General features: G+C 45.0%; 2 protein-coding genes across 4 annotated transcripts; one reads left to right on the forward strand and one right to left on the reverse strand.

Annotated features, from left to right (window-relative positions):
* The first annotated feature begins 675 nt into the window (after window positions 1-675).
* Window positions 676-11,242, forward strand: vars1 (valyl-tRNA synthetase 1). 2 transcript variants are annotated; one of them, XM_056445037.1, is made up of 29 exons: window positions 676-744; window positions 1,265-1,617; window positions 1,710-1,853; window positions 1,953-2,205; window positions 2,290-2,405; window positions 2,523-2,598; window positions 3,216-3,316; window positions 3,413-3,540; window positions 3,702-3,866; window positions 3,961-4,042; window positions 4,134-4,253; window positions 4,700-4,808; window positions 4,907-5,086; window positions 5,244-5,368; window positions 5,508-5,611; window positions 5,731-5,889; window positions 6,285-6,375; window positions 6,485-6,590; window positions 6,746-6,816; window positions 7,048-7,173; window positions 7,252-7,356; window positions 7,753-7,900; window positions 8,082-8,209; window positions 8,392-8,547; window positions 8,649-8,873; window positions 9,053-9,164; window positions 9,751-9,926; window positions 10,166-10,315; window positions 10,399-11,242. In XM_056445037.1, exons 2-29 carry the CDS (start codon window positions 1,267-1,269, stop codon window positions 10,477-10,479), a joined length of 3,888 nt encoding a protein of 1,295 aa, XP_056301012.1. In that variant the 5' UTR covers window positions 676-744; window positions 1,265-1,266; the 3' UTR covers window positions 10,480-11,242. The 2 variants fall into 2 exon arrangements, with proteins under 2 accessions (XP_056301012.1, XP_056301013.1); XM_056445038.1 differs by having other exon boundaries at window positions 1,953-2,190.
* abhd16a (abhydrolase domain containing 16A, phospholipase) lies at window positions 10,578-19,945 on the reverse strand. Of its 2 annotated transcripts, none has more exons than XM_056445102.1 (20): window positions 19,828-19,945; window positions 19,260-19,316; window positions 19,117-19,183; window positions 17,851-17,937; window positions 17,564-17,649; window positions 17,358-17,431; window positions 14,866-14,973; window positions 14,532-14,646; window positions 14,336-14,437; window positions 14,154-14,217; window positions 13,980-14,029; window positions 13,614-13,737; window positions 13,393-13,497; window positions 13,247-13,310; window positions 13,083-13,139; window positions 12,410-12,472; window positions 12,249-12,325; window positions 11,983-12,081; window positions 11,819-11,865; window positions 10,578-11,241 (listed from the first exon to the last, which is right to left on the reverse strand). In XM_056445102.1, the coding sequence occupies exons 1-20, from the start codon at window positions 19,927-19,929 to the stop codon at window positions 11,158-11,160; spliced, it is 1,632 nt and encodes a 543-aa protein (XP_056301077.1). In that variant the 5' UTR covers window positions 19,930-19,945; the 3' UTR covers window positions 10,578-11,157. The 2 variants fall into 2 exon arrangements, with proteins under 2 accessions (XP_056301077.1, XP_056301076.1); XM_056445101.1 differs by having other exon boundaries at window positions 19,260-19,319.
* Between the last annotated feature and the right edge of the window lie 65 nt (window positions 19,946-20,010).

Consider the following 20,010-nt stretch of genomic DNA (forward strand, 5'->3'; position numbering starts at 1 on the left):
TTAAGTCCATTCTGCATTGTGTTGCACAGTTTTCTTCTGTATTTAGGGCTTTTATTATAGTAACACTTTAAATGGGGGATTTTTACTTTAATTAGAAAATAACTGATGATACTAATTTAGTTTGCACTGAAGTATTTTTTTTAGGTTGTCATACTTAATTTGGGTATAGACATTTGTTGATTTACCCTCAGCTTCTTCTTCATTATTTATGTTGTACTTTTTTCTTTCCATTACTTTACAAAACACCAGTTAATTACCAGTACAACAGGTACCAGGACCTGTTGTACTGGTAATTAACAGGTACTTAACAGAACACCGTGCATATGAAGTAGATCAAGTTGGCCACGATAGTATTATTTTATGCAAATCATATACTTGTCATAATTAGTATAATAGGTAATTATAGTCTATCACTCGGAAAGGAGCAATTCGGCACAATTAATTATTTTACTTTGGAAACATCTGATGATGATACTGAATAAGTACTTTTATTTAACTCAGACTGTACATTTGTCAAATTACGATCTTAATTATTTAGCTTTATTCTTTAATTATTTTTTTACTTTTCCAACACAGGTTGTTGGAATTGTTTTAATTATGATTATAAATAAAACCTTTCACAGACTTCCGGTTTGTGCCGGAAGCAGCGCGTCAAACCCGGAACACTTCGCTGGTTGGGTCAGTCAGCGAGGATTCATGTGGCGCGGCTTGGTACGCTGACGGCTCTTTCTGATTCATTTAAAGGTATGGATAGTTTCTACATACATTTCCAATAACACGCCACATATTTAATAAACACCAACTAAACAAAAGAAAAAGATAAGATAAGATCTACAAACACGTAAACACGCGTAAAGCTCGAGATGCGCGCCTAGAAATAGTTTAAGTTTGTCTGATTAGCCAAAGCTAACGAGCCTGTTTCCATGACTTGTCAGCCTGTGACAGGGAGGCATCGCGAGCTTTGTGCAGAAAATGAAACAGAACGTGTTCGCTGTCTTTGACTCTTCTACACTACGATATGCACCAGTATAAGATGCTAAAACATGTTTTAATACGCTTATACCGGTTTGTTTACCACCAGAAGGTTCGTATCCCTAGTTAACCTAAACGACACGCTGTTAAACTGGTCTGACAAACACACCCACAGATAAAGAATGTCTTTAAAAGCATAACAGGCCAACTTGCTTAGCCAACTACTCGCTCAAAGTAAACGTGCACGAAACCCAAACCATTTCCCAATGTGCTTCGTGTCTGTCTCTCCCAGAGATGGCCGCTCTCTTCGTGTCCCCTCACCCCGATGACTTCAGGAGCCTTCTGGCTCTCGTGGCTGCAGAGTTTAGTTCCCCCCGCCCGCAGACTCTCACAGAGGAACCTCCCGCGTCCCTGAACGCCCGCTCCAGACCGACCCTGGTGCTGGGCGCCGGGGACGGTGACGCCGTCCTGAGCGGGGCCAGCGCTGTGTCCTGGTACCTGGCTGATCTGGGGAACAGAGCTGGTGTCGATGCAAAGCAGCAGAGCCAGGTGTGGCAGTGGCTCAGCTTTGCAGACAATGAACTCACCCCGGTGTCCTGCGCTGTGGTGTTCCCCCTGATGGGGATGACGGGAGTGGATAAGAAGGTGATACGATCATTTAAATGCTTTATGAGTCACATGTGTGATTTATGTTGTCGTTTGAGGGTTTTATTCTAAAAGGGCAGGTGCGTTCTCAGCTCCTGCAGAGTTCCCGGGCTGCGTTGATCCGTGTTCTGAAGGTTCTTGATAAAGCACTGGAACCGAGAACCTTCTTGGTCGGGGAGAGCATCACCCTGGCTGATATGGCTGTAGCTACAGCTGTTCTGCTCCCCTTTAAATATGTGCGTATGCTGCGCATCACACGTCACTCATCTATGCCGAACATGTTGGTACTGGGAAATCAGTCCACTCTTTATCTGATGATGTGTTTTTCATTTTAGGTGTTGGAGCCATCAGACAGGAAAGTCTTGACCAATGTAACGAGGTGGTTCACAACCTGCACAAATCAGCCACAGTTCCTGAAGGCGTTGGGGAAGATCACTCTTTGTGAGAAGATGGTGCCAGTTACACCGAATACAAACCCTCCAGCCAATGCTAAAGCTGCTAATGCCAGTCCTGATGGTTCTCCTGCTGATGCCACAGCTAATAGCCCAGAAGCTAAAGACCCGGAAGCTAATGGCCCGGAAGCTAATGGTCAGGAAGTCCTGTGCCACAATTCATGAATACTTCTTTTATGTGGAAACATCATTCAGATTTTCTCAATGTTTCCTCCTACAGGCCCACCAAAGACAGAAGCCCAGCTGAAGAAGGACGCTAAGAAGAAAGAAAAGTTGGAAAAGTTCCAGCAGAAGAAGGACATGGAGGCAAAGAAAAAGACTAAGCCTCCAACAGAAGTATGGATACTGAACCTCTACAAATAGAACGTCTTATAAGACACAAGTGCAGCTTTGAGTATCTATATCTGGTCTATATCAACAACTTAACTTCATGTGCATTTTACCCTCATTTAGAAAAAGGCCAAACCAGAAAAGAAGGACCTGGAAGTGATCTCATACAGTGGTCCCACTGCCCCGGGGGAGAAAAAAGGTGATTTATCGATGCGGGTGGGAGTGTTTCCTCTCTCGTCACAGAAGGAGTACTCGTTAGTGACTTCACCATATGTGGGGTTGTAGCTTTCCCCATTCATAGAAAAGGTGGAGGGCTACCTTGCACGGCCACTGGATTCTTGTAATATCACACGATTACATGAGAGCCACACGCAACTCCATGTACTCAGGCTTCATGTCTGCGTTTGTGACCGAACAATAGTGGGTCAAACCAATCTGCGTCCTGGGAGGAGCTCCCTGCAGCTAAGGAGAAGTTTCGGTGACATGACACAGTGAGGGGTTCAAAACAATCATGATCGCTCCTTAAGAGGTTAGTGCAGATGCTGCAATACCATCAGTTATACCTGAACTGGAAGTTCTGGAATATTTCTTAATTTAAAGGAATGTATTGAAGGCTTTTCTCGATTTAATGCTTGCCGATCTCCAATGAGTGCCACGCAAATGGATCTGTGTCACAAACCATCGTGTGCGTCAGGTTTTGTTATGTGAGGAAGGATCATCCATGTGTTCCTCCTTAATATGTAGTGTTGTCATATGTCATTGTGATTATTTTGGGGCGATCTGTCAACCCTCTCTCTCTTTCTCTTCTGGTGTCAGATATCATTAGCCCACTTCCCGACTCCTACAGTCCTCAGTACGTGGAGGCTGCCTGGTACTCATGGTGGGAGAAGCAGGGATTCTTCAAGCCGGAGTATGGGGTAAAGAAGTCCGACACCTCGTGCTTTATTCAAACAGAAGATTTCACGTTTGTTATTCATCATTGCAGTCTGCAATAACATGCCCGTCTCTTTTAGAGGGAGAGTATTAGCGACCACAACCCCCGTGGCGTCTTCATGATGTGCATCCCCCCACCTAATGTGACTGGATCCCTTCACCTGGGCCACGCCCTCACCAACGCCATTCAGGACTCTCTGACCAGATGGTAACTTCAACTGGACTGTTTCATGAAATTCAAAACTATAACTTCAGTGAGGCTTTTGTTGCATCATGGGATTTCTTTCTTTTTTAATTCAGTTTTTATTTAATTGGATCTTGTTGTTATCGAGTGTGTTTGAATCGGTGTGCTTCCCCGTGTCCGTCCAGGCACAGGATGCGAGGTGAAACCACCTTGTGGAACCCGGGCTGTGATCACGCTGGCATCGCCACACAGGTGGTGGTGGAGAAAAAGCTGATGAGAGAGAGGGGTATGAGCCGTCACGAGCTGGGCAGGGAAAACTTCATTCAGGAAGTCTGGAAGTGGAAGAACGAGTGAGTGAACGAAGGAGGAGGTGTGATAGATTTTAACTTGTTTAAATACAAGAGTAAAGAAAAACATAATGGCTTCACCACTTTGCCTTTGCAGGAAGGGAGACCGTATCTACCACCAGCTGAAGAAGCTGGGCTCCTCTCTGGACTGGGACAGAGCCTGCTTCACTATGGACCCCGTGAGTTTAATCCATGAACTCGTATGAATACAATCTGAACAAATACAATCTGAATTCCTAACTTTCATGTCTTTACCGTCTCTCTGTCCAGAAACTTTCCAATGCAGTCCAGGAGGCCTTCATCCGCATGCACGATGAGGGCGTGATCTACCGGAGCAAGCGTCTGGTCAACTGGTCCTGCACTCTGAACTCTGCCATCTCGGACATAGAGGCAAGTAGGAACCTTACTGGAGTGATAAGATCAAGGCCATATGCCAGTAAAATCACATAAGTCACTCTATATTTGATTATTATTATTGTTATTTTTATTATTTAATTTGAGGGTTTTACACTTTGTTTGAGATTTAATAAAAAAATTGTGTGATAAAACACTTTGAAAGTGTATATATTTATATACCTATAATAACACGTACTAGATCTGGCTATCAAACTCTCTGAAGTACTGAGTACTAAAAAAGGCATTTGGGCAATTAAAGGCTAAATGACCACACATTCTCAAATACTAGATTTTGTTTGATTTTAAGTGTGATTTTGGTCATTTGGCAAACAGTCCCCAGCCCTACTGGGTTGACCCTGGTATCCGGCTGTGATGGTGACTCAAACGCATGTCCAGTGCTGGCCATGCGGTGCTCTCATCCTCCTCTGGTTGCTTTGCAGGTGGACAAGAAGGAGCTCACTGGAAGGACTCTGCTGCCGGTCCCTGGGTACACAGAGAAAGTGGAGTTTGGAGTGCTGGTGTCTTTTGCCTACAAGGTGGAAGGATCAGGTATATGAGCGAAGAGAGCAGAATGTCTTAAACCGAGGCACATCGTGCCACTTGAGTAATGCCTTTTATTTACAGTCCTTTCTCTTTGTGTTGCCCAGACGAGGAAGTGATTGTGGCGACGACTCGTATCGAGACGATGTTGGGAGACACGGCTGTCGCTGTCCACCCGGATGACTCCAGATATCAGCATCTGAAGGGGAAAATAGTGCTGCACCCCTTCTGCGACCGCAAGATGCCAATTGTCTTCGATGACTTTGTGGACATGAGCTTCGGAACAGGTAGGCATGGTTACGGGAGGAGACGAGCTGCCTGTGGGTCTGCAGGGTGCTGAGAACACGCAACAATAACGACTCTCCTTATTATGGCTGTTCTCTTTTTTTCCCTTTCTCGCTCTCTCTCCTGTTCTCTTTTCCCGCTGCACCATTTTCTGTTCAGGTGCTGTCAAAATCACCCCCGCTCACGACCAGAATGACTACGAGGTCGGAGAGAGACACAATCTGGCCTTCATCAACATTTTGAACGAGAATGGCCTCCTCATTAACGTGCCTCCTCCCTTCCTGGTACAGTGTCTCATTATCGTCCTTCCCCCTGCAGTTTGTGCATTTCCGCGGTGACACTAAAAGCCTTCTTCATAGTTTGCGTGGTTTAGCGGCGCCATGTCTCCATTTCTCATTTGTAACTCTTCTGTCTCCACCCCAGGGCATGAAGCGCTTTGAGGCCAGGAAGACGGTGCTCCAGGCTCTCAAGGACCGAGGCCAGTTCATAGAGATCAAAGACAACCCTATGGTGGTCCCCGTCTGCAGGTAAAGGGAGGTTCATGTGGGCGTCAGTAGAACAGTCGTGTTTTAGATTTTTTTTCCTCTTCATCTTATCCGTGATCATCCTTGTGCAATTTGATTCCCGGATGAATCTGCTCCATCAGTCGTTCTAAGGACATTGTGGAGCCGCTGCTGAAGCCGCAGTGGTATGTAGCCTGCAAAGATATGGGCAAGCAGGCCGCGGACGCCGTCAGAGAGGGCCGCCTCAAAATCATCCCCGATCACCACCTCAAGACGTGGTTCAACTGGCTGGACAACATCAGGTAACTATCCTTTTATTTTAAACGTGTTTCATCTGTTTGGTACTTCTTGTTTATACTCATAAAAAACAGAACTTTGCAGTTATGGCATGTCTGGCTTATTTTGGTAAATATGAATTAGTAAATATGTTGTTATCACAGTGATGTTTCTACATTTGAAACAGACAAAAGATTATGGAAAAACTGCAAATCGCAATTGAGAACCTGGAACCAGAGAATGAATGGCGGCATGTCTCAAAAAGGGATAATAGTAAATAAGTAATTCAATCAAAATAGCAAATGCATTTTTTTATCCATGAGTAAACTGACTAACCACATAATTGTTGCAGCTCTAAAGATGGAGATGATTTTGCACAATCAATGGAGTGAGTTTCCCGTTTCATCCATCTTCCTCTCAGGGACTGGTGTATCTCTCGGCAGCTCTGGTGGGGTCACCGTATCCCTGCATACTTCATCACTGTCAGCGATGCCGCTGTAAAACCAGGAGAGGTAAGAGGATGCCACTGTTGTCAACCTCTGGAGAGGAACGATTAAAAAGCTATGTGCACACTTCTTTTGCCTGTTTCTTTCTTTCACCTACTTTTTTCCCCCCCGCCAGGACATGGACGGTCGTTACTGGGTGAGCGGGAGATCGGAGGAGGAGGCCAGAGAGAAGGCGGCGAAACGCTTCAATGTGTCTGCTGACAAAATATCGCTCAGACAAGGTAGGAAGACCTCTTAATGAGGCGGTCTCATTACCACGGCTATTGTAAAGGTTATCTAATCGGTTAATGTTTGGCTACGACACAGAGCGCCCTAATGGGATTTATTTCTACTCCATATTCATACAGGTTACATCATTCTTGTCCTTGTCTTTCAGATGAGGATGTTCTCGACACTTGGTTCTCGTCTGGCATTTTCCCCTTCTCCATCTTCGGATGGCCTAATGAGGTGAGAGACTGAGGTCAGCCGCCTTCCTTCTGACTCAAATGGCAGGATAGGTTTGCAGTAGATGGTAAGAATATCTTCTGCATTAGCAACACTTAGAAAGAAAAGTGTATATAAACTGTAACGCCTGCCACACAAATTCGGATTATTTTTATTTTTTAAAATATGACTTTTGAACATTGCTTTGTTTATTGTTTCCCATCATTAATGTTGCCGTTTGCAATGTTCCCTTAGACCCAGGACCTGAATGTGTTCTACCCTGGCACTTTGCTGGAGACGGGCCATGACATCCTGTTCTTCTGGGTCGCCCGTATGGTGATGATGGGCCTCAAACTGACCGGCAAGCTGCCCTTCAAAGAGGTCCGCACACAACCCAACAGGGTGGGATGCTGGAGTTGGTAGCCGGACATGACTCAGGATGCGGATGCTTTCTTCCAGGTGTATCTGCATGCAGTGGTGAGAGACGCCCACGGGAGGAAGATGAGCAAATCTCTGGGCAACGTCATTGACCCTCTGGACGTCATTACAGGAATCTCCCTCGAGGTGAAGCCTCATCAAGTTTCAGATGCAAACTTACATTTATTCTTCCCTCTCTCCAGTTTGGGTTTTCTTTTACATGGTCACCTCACGCACACACTGCTCCCCGTGGGCTTACATCCTTGTATGATTTATTAAGCACTCTTTTCTCCTTCCAACAAGCTTTTATTGAGGCCATAAATCTCTTCACCACCTGGGCGGAAAGTGCTCAGTCAGTGGAAGCAGATCTGTCCTCTAGAGGGCACTGAAGGACTACACCATACGTTACCCACAATAATAAACCCCTTTAAAAGCTCCTTCCTGTCCTCTTCAACACCAAGCAGTGGGAAGGATGAAAAGAGAAAACCATTGAACACATGTTTTTCTGGAGGTGATGTCCCTCTCTCGCCCCCCACCCTCTAGGGTCTTCATGCCCTGTTTTTGAACAGCAACTTGGATCCTCTGGAGGTGGAGAAGGCGAAGCAGGGCCAAACGGCCGACTACCCCAATGGCATCCCAGAGTGTGGCACAGACGCTCTCCGGTTTGCCCTGTGCGCCTACGCTAGTCAAGGTGACTTTCTTTCTCGCTCTCTCGTTGTGCGCCTCCATTGGCCAACGGACCGACGACATCAAATAGATCAAAACACTGGAAAACATTGTTTCAGTCGGTCGGTATGCGGTGAGTCGTTACTGACTCGATTCATTTTATTCTCCACTGACGTCGTCCTTGCATTCCTGCGTCCGTCTCTCAGGTCGAGACATCAACCTGGATGTCAACCGCATCCTGGGTTACCGCTACTTCTGCAACAAACTGTGGAACGCTGTGAAGTTTGCCATGAAGACCCTGGGAGACGACTTTGTACCGTCAGAGAAAGCCCAGGTGAGGAGATGAAGGACCGAGAACATAAACCAGCGCTGCTCCCTGCACACGTGAACCGTCTGACCAAATACATGCTCAGTAACCATTGATTGTCTCGTTTACTCATCTTCTGCTTTCCTGCGCCGTCATAAAGGTGCACACGCTAACTTAAAGGCTTGTTGCACTTCATTGAATCCCCCCAGTTGTGTGGAGAGGAGAGCGTATCCGACCGGTGGATTCTGTCTCGACTGAGCGCAGCGGTCGCCGTCTGCGACGCCGGCTTCAAGGCCTACGAGTTCCCAACCATCACGACCGCCATTTACAACTTCTGGTTGTACGAGCTCTGTGACGTCTACCTGGTGAGAACGCGCGGGACCAGCGCGGTAACGTATGTGCGTGACAAGTGAACGCAGAAGACTTTGTACCAAAGCTGTTCCCTGCCGCGCTTCTCGTCCTCCAGGAGAGTGTGAAGCCGGTGTTCAGTAGATCGGAGGAAGACGGCAGCGGCGAGAGGCCGCGCCTGGTGTGCAGACAGACCCTTTACACCTGTTTAGAAGTGGGCCTGCGCCTCCTGTCTCCTGTGATGCCCTTCGTCAGCGAGGAGCTCTATCAGAGGTTACCGCGGCGACGGCCTCAGAGCGATCCACCCAGCATCTGTGTCACACCCTACCCCGATACCGAGGAGGTGAGATGGGGAGTGGCTGGTTAAAGACGCACTGATGTATGCGTGTCTGTGCAGGTCAGAACTGAAGAGGTTAAACAGCTGCAGATGTTGAACATCACATGTTTTAAATGAAAGCCCCCGAGTCAGTGACCTCTCCTTCTGTCTCCGTGATGTGCAATGTGTTTCTCTGTGACTTTCAGTTCTGTTGGCACAGCGTGGAGGTCGACCGGGACATGGAGTTTGTGATGACTGTGATCAAGACGATCCGCTCACTGCGATCCGACTACAACATGAACAAGACCAAAGCTGACTGTAAGATAACAGACCAAGCTTCGTCAGTAGTTACTCTGACATCACTCTTTTGGTTTCAGGCCATTTATTCATTTTCTGGATTATAAATGACAATTCCAGCGTCTTTCACCGCGGGTGTGATTCCCACACGACAGGAGGCTCTCCTTCCTTGATGAATAGAATAAGTGTACTGTATACTGTATATACTTCAATACAGTTTTGTAGGCAAATATTGTACTTTTTACTTTGTTTTATGGTGCATTGAACCACATTAAACGACAGAATAATATGTAGAGTAGTTCCACCTCGGCTACAACATTAAATGCCGACATATTAATGCCTTAACGATACTAATATGGTAACATAACACATGATAATGTATTTGCTGTGCATAACGAGTACTCAAGGTTACAACCTCGAAGAGCTAGTTTTTTTTGTAACCTGTGCATTTGTTGTGTTGCTCCTTTTGTGTAATGAGCTGAATAACCGACAATCTGTATCTGTTAACAGTCGTCTTAACCACCGCTTGTATTGAATCCTTAATGCAGCCAACACGTTATCTGTCGTCGCCTGGCCGTCCCTCATGTGTCCCTCATGTGTCTCCCAGGCTACCTCCAGTGCATTGACTCTGCCACGGCGGCCCTGGTGCAGAAGAACAGTCTGCCGATTCAGACCTTGTCTTATGCTCAGGCCGTCTTCGCTCTGACGGCGAAGCAGCCCGTCCCAGAAGGCTGCGCTGTGGCGATCGCCTCTGACAGATGTACCGTCAACCTCATGCTCAAGGTGAGGAGGAGGATCTGTTCAATTCAGCTCGGTCTCACCATCAAATTCGTAAAGTAGTTAAATTCACTGGTTTTTGTTTTGACACCTGAATAGTCTGAGAGCGTGGCCGCACCGCTCGAGGAAGATAACCTCTGCTTTAATTTGAGTTCAGGGTTTCCTCTACTCCTTTTTTTTAATGCCATGAAATAACAAGACCATTATTTCTAACCAGCCCTCGTCTTCACCTTTGATTCCCCAAGGGTCTCATCGACATGGAGAAGGAAGTGGCTAAGCTGATGAGTAAGAAAGGCGACTTGGAGAAACAGACGGAGAAATTGAGAGAGAAGATTGCAAAGAGTGACTACAAGGAGAAGGTGCCGGTGAAGGTGCAGGAGCAGGATGCCGAGAAGGTGGGAAAAGGAAATTGACTTGCAGGGTCTCTCGGGAAGTCACACTTTCTGGTTAAAGTAAATAATGACTTCTTTCTCCACAGCTGCGGCAGAGCCAATCCGAACTTGAAAAAGTGAAAGAAGCCACGGACAACTTCAGGACAATGATGAAACTTCCTTCTTAACGTGGTGTAATTCATGGTTTTATGTCTATTCATTTTCAACGGTGATTGTAGTACAGAGAGAATTCAATAAAGCTTTTATGAAAGACGATGGTTTCCAGCAGTGTTCCGAGGCAATTTTATTCTCTTATTTACGATCAAATTTCTTTCTTATCTGTACAATTTATTATTTAACACATCAAGTATTGAGCCCCTTATGTCAAACATTTTATTCAACATATTTAACAGACATCTAAGCATTATTTTAGGATACAGCTTTGTTCATAAAGATAGTCCACAGAAAATAAAAATACCTGACCGTCACACTTTGGCTGCATTTTAAAGATTCAGACTAGATTTGCAGGTTAGTCAATATTTAAATGCTAGCGATGCATTTCTACTTCTAATTGCTTCTTTACAAATACAGCCAATGAATGGAAGGAGGGAAAAAAAAGCCTTTTTCCCTAGGAGACTAACACTGAACAGAATGAATCTAACCAACCAAACGATGTACCATATTTTACAGGCGTGTGGCTACGGATGAGAGAGAGTAGAGCAGATCTTCTCAGATGCCACTACAGCAATAATAAACATGACGATGAATCAGTTCTACATTCACACCATGCCAGAAACACGCTCTTGACCACAGGCCATCCAAATCCTCCGCTGCTGGTTCCCTCGCGTCCATCCAGCCATCGTTCTCTACAGTCTCCAGGGAGACTGGAACTCGGAGGCGGGGAGAGGAGTGCAGTGTGTCGTTTCAAAGTTTCGCATGTGCTTTCGTGCCTGGGAGAGTGAAAGAGACAGCGGGGAAGGAGGAGGAATAGATATGAGTGGAGTGGGTGGGCAATGAACAAAAAGTGGAGAACTTGATTATATTAGGTTCAGTCTTTCTGGCTCAGTGCCGTACAAATCTCCCATCTCTTAAGGATTTACACGGGAGGGGGATAAAGCCCAATTCAGAAGGAATTACCGGGAGAGCCAAAGCATAGCATTAGCTGTAATTGATGGCACTGGTCTTGTTTGATGTTAAATGACTTCAATAAGCTGAGCGCGGTGAAATATATTACAGCAGACAATCGAAGAGCACAGGTGAGCTGGTTACTATGGTGACCAGAATAGAGTTCCTCTGGTAATTATGTCTGAATAGCAGTGATTTTTTTTCCAGTGGGAGAGAATAGGTAGTTAGCCTTGAACAGGAAGACAGGACTTACTGGGGAAAGGGAAATTAGACTTTGTATTCCGACTGGCGGTGTGATAAAGACAACAGGTGGCTGCCCTTTAAATCAGACGGCGGGAACAACGGCACACACGCTGGGTTTGAGTGCATGGATAACAAAAAGAAAAATAACTCTTTCCTTACCAAGAAAAGAGCCAGCTGCCGTCTGCTCTCCAGAGTCAGGTCCTCACCTGGGAACAGAGGCACACGAGAGAGTGCGTGTGAAGCCATGTCACAGTAACATGCATGAGAGTGGTACCGTGTGCAGTTTGTTTGCCTCCGCACTGTGAAAGGACCCGAGGGCTTACCAACACTCCACGGAAACACAACATCTCGGTCTGCCTGATACGACCGCAGCACAGACACACACCAGTTATCGTCCACTTTGTAGCCAAAGTACACCGACGCTGCGGAGAACGAGGGCGCTGGCATTACACACAGCTGGTATGCCAACACATACACGTTTCCTCAGTATAATATAAAATGTGATTTCTACATCTACAAAACAATTTGTGACGGCTGAGCAGAGTTGAAGGCGATTGAAAGTGTCCAATGGAAAGGTGGTGACACATACCCTCCTCTAAGGGGTTGGCGCAGCCCAGCCATTCCCTGACTGCTCTCACCGCATCATCCGTCATTATCTTCGGATACCTAGGCAGAAACATGAAACAGACTTCATCACTCGTCTCATCAAGTCAGAACATATTGATCGTACTCAGGGTTGAGAACACCGACCTGGATTGCAGCAGTTGAAGCAGGAGATCGTTGCCTCTGTTCGACATGACGTCCTCTGGACCCCTGTAATATACAGCGAACAACGTATTATAGTGTGAGTGGTCTTTGAGGAGGCAGGTGAAGGCTTCCTCCTGCACTCAAGACACTTAACCTCAACAAACTGACAATTACTGTTGTAAATGGGTACGTTTCTGGTGTGAAAGTGTTTCTAATTATGTTGCAGTATTATATAACCATGAATTAGATATAGTGCTACATGCCATTTGGCATGCTTCTACTCTTTAAACCCACACGCCAATCATTTGATAGTCATTTAATGGCAAATGCTATAGATTTTCTTGCATTTTAACTTTAAGTACTTGACAAAATGTCACTCGTTAATTCACGACATACTAGTGGGTGTACTAAAACATTCCAACCAATGATAGTCTCTGTCATTGTGAACAGAAACAGCAGTTGTGCCCCAGTGGTAGCTTTTTTTCCATCATAGGAAATCTGATATGCGCCAGCCCGACATCAGGTGCACAGTCTTTCTAACTTTGGATGCCATTTTAAATTGAATGGATGTTATGTCCTCATTAAATGTCCTATTTCAACCAAATATGTCCTACCAACATTATGCAAAACCCAATGGAAGGCAAACCTGATACTGAGACATTTGGTTAAGACTCACATTGTGGTGATGATCTCATCTCTGGTTCTCCTGATCAGCAGGACGGGTCCCTGATATCTGGAGGAGGAGAAGGAGTCGAGTGTAAATTGGCCACATCACTGTGGTTGGTTTTTCACAGGCTTATGATAGTCCTGAGTATCACTATAAATAGACTGTCCACTCACTTGAGAAGCTGCTTGGCGTTGTTGAGGTTCATATACTGTCTCACTGTGTGCTGCACCAGCGGCCCTAAGAGATAACAAAGACATCTCAGTTGCTGAAACAAATCTCCCTGCTGCAAACACATAATAGATGAAGGCCTCGGACTCACTCCAGCTGTTGGGCATGACCTTGAGGGCCAGCGGCAGGAGGTCATCGAAGGAGGCGTCCAACACTAATGATTGGATCTCTGGGTACGACATCACTGCCCAACAGGCTAAGGAGGGAAATAAGGGGCATCAAATGAGTCGAGAGAAGCAGAACCAGGATGAAGGACTAAATAACATGATTCTAATTTATAGCATCCTATATTGTTGTTTTTTCTCTCTGTACCTGTGAATCCTCCGATGGACCACGCATAGACCATAATGTCAGTGAGCTGGAAGCCCAGTTTGTGCATCGCAAACTGGATCACTACATCCATGGCGTTGGCCTCATTTTGGGGGAATGGCACTCCCTGGCAGAAAGTGAAAAATCAATACCTATGCATTATTAAACATAGTGGCACTCAACCCACCTAGGAAACAACACACCGCCAAAGAGTAAACAGATTTCCAATGTTTTATTTCACCCCAGTGACAACATTGACCATGTACTTCATCCTCTTGTGAAACACTGTCCAATTGAAACATGCCGTTATTGTTTCCACTGCGTTGTTTGTCCAGCTATGTGTAAGCCAATGAAAACACTGCTTCTTACCGTACTGCCTGCAAAGCCCGGGTGGTTCCAGCCCAGGACAGAGTAGCCTCCTACAGTGCACAGCAAGTCAAGGTTTAGCCAAGTTTAGGCAAAATACAACCATTTCACAAAAAGAGACATTCTGTTCTTTTGCATAATAAACTATCTCGACTCCTAACGGAGTGGATTCCTCACCCTCTAGTGGAGTGTTCATGCAGCCCACCTCGTAGAAGCCTGCGTTCCCCTCACAGCAGATGACCTGAGGCAGAATTCATACTCTTACATTTCAAGAGCCACCCTTTACACGACTGATGTGACACGAGTTTCAGTGGAACAACCCAGAGGCATAAAAACTACAAATGCTTGCAGACACTAACCAGGGTCTGGCCGGTCTGGCCCCCGTCCCTCCTTCGATCCACAAACATTGTGTCGATCTCATTGCCATCGCAGGCCACCAGCTTGTTCCTTTGGCCGTCAAACTGTGAGGAGTGGAGACAAATTGACAAATAATGAAAACCAATATTTATTGAAACAAATAGAGACAATAAGAGAGTGAGTGTGTGTTTCTTTTACCTCTTCTATTAACCTAGCCTGGCCTTGCAAGAGCATGGGCCGCATGGCTTTCTGCAGTAAACCTACAGAGCCCGGGTACAGCATCCTCCTCCCAAATGAATGGACGATAAGAAAACTAGAGAGGATGAAATAAGACACAATGACAACACGGGACAAATACTTCCCATTGATTTGGGAAAGAAATGACTCAACACGACTGGAATGAGATGCAAACCTACTATAAAATCAGAACGCATCAATCCCCTCACTCTGATACTAGTAACCCATATGCAGAGTCGTCCTGGAGTCATGCAGAGCCTTTATTTGGGGATTATGCTGTAGACACTGCATTTACCTGATGATGTGGCATGGTATAGTTCTCACAGAGTGGAGGACGCCTTCTGCCGCTCCTCCTAATCTGGGCTCCGGCTTGAGCAGAGAAACACCAGCCTTGGATAGTTTCCTGTTTAAAACAGAGTCGAAGGCTTACAATGAAACAGGAGAGCCACAAAGCATTTGCAGGCATGAAAACGGGTCAGGAGTGAAAAAGGTGAGAAGGATAGGCGCGCGGGGGGGGGGGGGGGGTGCTGGTGACTTCCACGAACATTGATGTTGGACGTTGTATGATAATCTGTAGGCATGGACGGATTAAGAAACCACGGGCCCCTGGGCCTGGATGTGTCGTGCTATGGTAAAAAAAGAGTTTGACCTTTCCATGACCTTTGACCCGATTGATCCCAAAATCTAATCAAATGGTCCCCGGATAATAACCAATCATCCCACCAAATTGCATGCGATTCAAGAACATTTTGACCTGTTCATGACCTTTGACCTTGACCTTTGACCCGATCGATCCCAAAATCTAGTCAACTGGTCCCCGGATAATAACCAATCATCCCACCAAATTTCATGCGATTCGGTTCAATAGTTTTTGAGTTCTGCGAAAGATTTTGACCTGTTCATGACCTTTGACCTTTGACCCGATCGATCCCAAAATCTAATCAACTGGTCCCCGGATAATAAACAATCATCCCACCAAATTTCATGCGATTCGGTTCAATACTTTTTGAGTTTTGCGAATAACACGCATACAAATAAATAAATAAATACACGGCGATCAAAACATAACCTTCCGGCATTTTCAATGCGAAGGTAATAAATAAATAAATAAATACACGGCGATCAAAACATAACCTTCCGGCATTTTCAATGCGAAGGTAATAACAGCGACGTCACGCGCGGAGGCTCAGGCCCAGGGGCCCCCTGAGCTCATGGGCCCCTGGGCCTGGGCCCGGTAGGCCCGTTTGTTAATCCATCCCTGTCTGTAGGTCCTCCATTCTGGTGATCGGGCCCTATAATAATAGTAATATTGTGTATAATATGGTCATTCATGAACCAACTTCCTTTTTTTTTGGCGTGAACAAGTCTTCAAGTCTTGAGCTCTGCTGAGCCACGAGTCTGTTCCTTGAGTCTGTTCTGCCTCTACCTGGTTGTCACGATCTTCTATACCATACCTGCCATAAATATCATGATACTGATACAATACCATAAAAGCAGTATACCATAAATAAGACACTGGTATATTTATCTATAATAGTAATAAATAAAATATCTGTATGGTTCACTTTTTACCAACTTTTTCAACACTTAACAAATGGCAGTAATATTAGTATGAGCCTACAAGATATTAATGAAACTACATGGAGCCATCATAGCATTGATTATACACTATGAGGCCGTTAGTCTCTGACCAGATGATACAGAGTTCATCAGGATGAGCAGCTGTAGAGTTACAGAACTTTACAGACTGAACTTAAACATTTCACTTCTGGCATCTTTTTTTATTTTTATTTTTAAAGCCGACAATTCCGCCACTTAACGCCCCTCTCTGTTAGCGCTGCGCAGTGTGCGCAGACAGCTTGACACGGAGCAGCGCGTGCGCTCTGATCCCGCGATCTTAATGAAGTATCGAGACTAAAAATATGCAAAATCACATCGCTCTTCACCCTTGTGTTGCCTTCGGGTCAATTTGACCCGATTCAATGTTTCACCCTCCTGTCGCCTTCGGGTCAATATGACCCGATTCAATGTTTAACCCTCCTGTTACCTTTATATTTACTAACATATTTTACCCTTGAGGTCAATATGACCCCAGCTATTAAAATCTCCAGAAAATTATTAGAATTAATATTGTTTTCCAAGTTTAAGTGTGAGGTACTTTATGTTTGTTTGTTGACTCCCGAAAGAACACCGACATTAAACATTGAATCGGGTCAAATTGACCCGAAGGCGGCAGGAGGGTTCAATATTGAATCGGGTCAAAATGACCTGAAGGCAACACAAGGGTTAACGTACGGGTACTTTGTTAGCATCGCTCCACCGTGCAGCGTGACAGCAGCAGATGTAGCGGCTAACATACAAGCTAACCTAAACCACCAAACGCTGAAGACATCTTGACGCTGATTGGCCGAGACGTGACACGTCCCATCAAAGATGTTCTATTGCGAAGAGCACCACTCCACATTTTCTCCGTGTCCCACTCCAATCTCATAAACGCCGGCCGGCCAATTGACCCCCCCTCCCCTACCCCAAAACAAAAACGCTTCGGATCTACACGATTCACGTAAGTCACCTATTTTGGTTTCAAAACGGCGAATTTCGCCGAAAGGTGAGGGATTCTCATGCCTGCATTTGACATTCGGTGGATGCGTTCGTCCAATGTCCTTCAAAGTGCTCTGAGTGCTTGCATTCATAAAGAACTGACCCTGGTGGTAATAGAAGGGCAGCAAACACATTTCAGACGCATGACATTTTAAATGACGGTAAAATAGAAGAGCAAAAACGTACGGATTGCTGACTTCTGTCCAGCTGAAGTCCGAAGGCCAGAACGAGAAGTCAAAGTCATAGCACCTCAGGCTCTTCTACAAAGGAATCAGAAAGACACAAACGAGCTGTCACTTGAGTTAAGTTATGATGTATCAATATGGATATTTACAAAGACAGGCGTAATTATTATAAATCCTGAGGAGTACTTCGGGTTGCCATGAGCGCACCTTATTTGTTGGCGTGTGATTCTTTTGAGTTTCTTCTAGAATGGAGAGAAACTGAATATACTCAGAGTTTTTCCATCTCCCCCAGCCTGGGAGAGAAAAGGAAGGAGGAAAAGGAGGCGTGAAAAAAGCAAAACACAGAGAGAGCATGGAACACAAAAATGTAGTTGCAAAACCTGAAGGAATGCGTTTAGTATGCTTTGTATGCTAGTATGCAATGTCCATGAAGTCAGATTTGCATGTACAGCATAAGATGAATGTACTGAATTAGTCATCGCCTGTAGCCTTACCTCGAAGACAGGCTACTCCTAGAAGACACACCAGCACTGTTCCCAAATACTGACTCACTGGAATCAGTTTACTGCTGCAGATGTAACCTAAAAATACACAAAGCAAGTGACAGACATCCACATAACCCCCCCCCCTTTCCCTTCTAGACCTCAGCCTCATTAACAGGCACGGATACAAAGATTCACAGTCTGACAACCACCCTCGAACCATATGCATAAATCAATATCAGAAGCTCAATTATACACTATGGAGTAGCACACAACCTCAAGCAATTAATTTCTATTGCAGCACAGCACAGTCTTCCTGGTGATTCAGTTGATTAACTTTATATTAATCCCACTTGCAGGAGAACAGAGAACATTGGCTCAGTGGCAGTATGTTTGCTTTAATGGAAGAGGAAAAAATGTCAGCAAGAAAAAAATACATATTTTGACATTTACCGCTGCCAAACCTTCTAACTGAGAATGACTTCTACTGAAACATGTCAGGCTCACATTTGAATATAAACTTAAAATATAATATGAAGGCGCGAGAATCTTTTAAAATGTATTTACCATTTAAAAAAAAAAAAGTATATACACACACCCACAGTATATATATATATATACTAATATACTATGCTAAATCTATGCAAAACTAAACCACTCATAAAGTACAACTGATGTTAAAAACTATATCCACTTTAATAAAATGAATGACATCTATCAAAATGTTCCAACTACACCTTTCTCTGAATCTTGGACTGCCGAATTATGTTGGGATAATATCACATGGTATTTAGCTAAAATTCAAAAAATCATAATACTGAATAATCACATTATTATTCTCTTCTACAACCACTTCTGCTGCTCTTTAACAGCTATTTTAATTATAATTCACAACTAATGTTACAATTAGAAATGTGAAAATGTCCATCGCAGTTTCTCAGAGCCCAAGCTGACATTTATAAATGTCCTATGTTGTCCAACAGACAGCCCCAAAATAAAAAAAATACATTTACAAAACTATAAATTAAAAAAAGACAAAGAAAGGTAGAACATCCTCTCATTGGTCAAGCTGGAACCAGCGATTGTCTGATGTTATTTCCTAATACGAGACTTAACAAAGTTAACATTGATGCTCAACTAATCCAAATACATTTCCAAATTCCAAAAAGCGGTATAGAAATCTGAATTATTATTATTATAAATCATTCCAGCTCGTCATAACTGCAATTTATAGTAGAGAATAAATAAGTTGGCCCCAACATGCAGTTCTCAACCTACCTTTCCTGTACAAATAGCAAAGGAGAAGAGGAGAGCTATAGTAGGACAGGGACCACAGTGCTGAAGCCTGGAGGAAGACAACACACACTTAATAACTTCTCCATCTTTCCCATGCAGTATCATCAAACATACACCCTACTGACCCAGCCGAGGATGCTGTCGGTGTGTTTCTCCAGACTCCTGGGTTGGTAGGTCCATCCCTGCTGTGAGACAACATGTGCACACAGTGAGCACCGCGTCGGTCAGAATGCTGTCGTTCGCTGGCAACTAGTATGCAGCCATCCAGATGTGGAGCTGTGCAGGGGCTCTGCTAAAGTAAACACGTATGCAGACTCTTGTTATTCGTTGCCCGTCCAGCTTCTACTCGTGTTCTCCCCCCGTGTTGGGCTGTTTATTCCCACTTAGCATTAGCTTAACGAGGTCAACGTCACAGAGGAAAACAGTGTAAGGAGCTTCAGTTAGACGAGCCGCTGCGGTCGCGGCGAAGCAGGAATTAATGTAAGAAGCAAAGACGAGCGTGTTGGTGTGTGCCTGTCGTTTCATTCATTTACAAAGTGTCACCGAGCAGCGACAGCAGGGTTTCAATAACAAACACTTGACACTTCCGGGACGCAGCCGGAGAGCTACAGCCATGCTAAGAAGATGAGATTCTGCTCCGTTTGCGCAGTCGGCTGTTCAAAAACAAAGTGATAATAAGACATGTGTTCCTACCCTCCTCCCAGCCCTGCCCTCAGGTCGAGACTGGTCCGGTGAGCGGTGAATACGCTGCAGATGAGGCCCTAAAATACAGCGGAGCCACATCGAGCCGGCCATTCTTCCACTTTGAGTGCTACGGAAGCCCGCACTGACCACAACCTCAAAGGCGAAAGCGCTTAGTAATTTGATCGGGGGAAA

Source organism: Pseudoliparis swirei, chromosome 22 (genome assembly GCF_029220125.1).
Source record: "Pseudoliparis swirei isolate HS2019 ecotype Mariana Trench chromosome 22, NWPU_hadal_v1, whole genome shotgun sequence".
NCBI lineage: Eukaryota > Metazoa > Chordata > Actinopteri > Perciformes > Liparidae > Pseudoliparis > Pseudoliparis swirei.

Bases quoted from the DNA above. Each gene is read 5' to 3' on its own strand.
- vars1 (XM_056445037.1), top strand. From the start codon at position 1,267: ATGGCCGCTCTCTTCGTGTCCCCTCACCCCGATGACTTCAGGAGCCTT. The intron at 3,867-3,960 runs GTGAGTGAACGA...TTGCCTTTGCAG, and splicing joins GTCTGGAAGTGGAAGAACGA to GAAGGGAGACCGTATCTACC. The intron at 8,548-8,648 runs GTGAGAACGCGC...CTCGTCCTCCAG, and splicing joins AGCTCTGTGACGTCTACCTG to GAGAGTGTGAAGCCGGTGTT.
- abhd16a (XM_056445101.1), bottom strand. From the start codon at position 19,929: ATGGCCGGCTCGATGTGGCTCCGCTGTATTTTAGGGCCTCATCTGCAG. The intron at 13,738-13,979 runs GTAAGAAGCAGT...ACTTTCTGCCAG, and splicing joins CGGGCTTTGCAGGCAGTACG to GGAGTGCCATTCCCCCAAAA. The intron at 13,311-13,392 runs GTGAGTCCGAGG...GTTATCTCTTAG, and splicing joins GGTCATGCCCAACAGCTGGA to GGCCGCTGGTGCAGCACACA.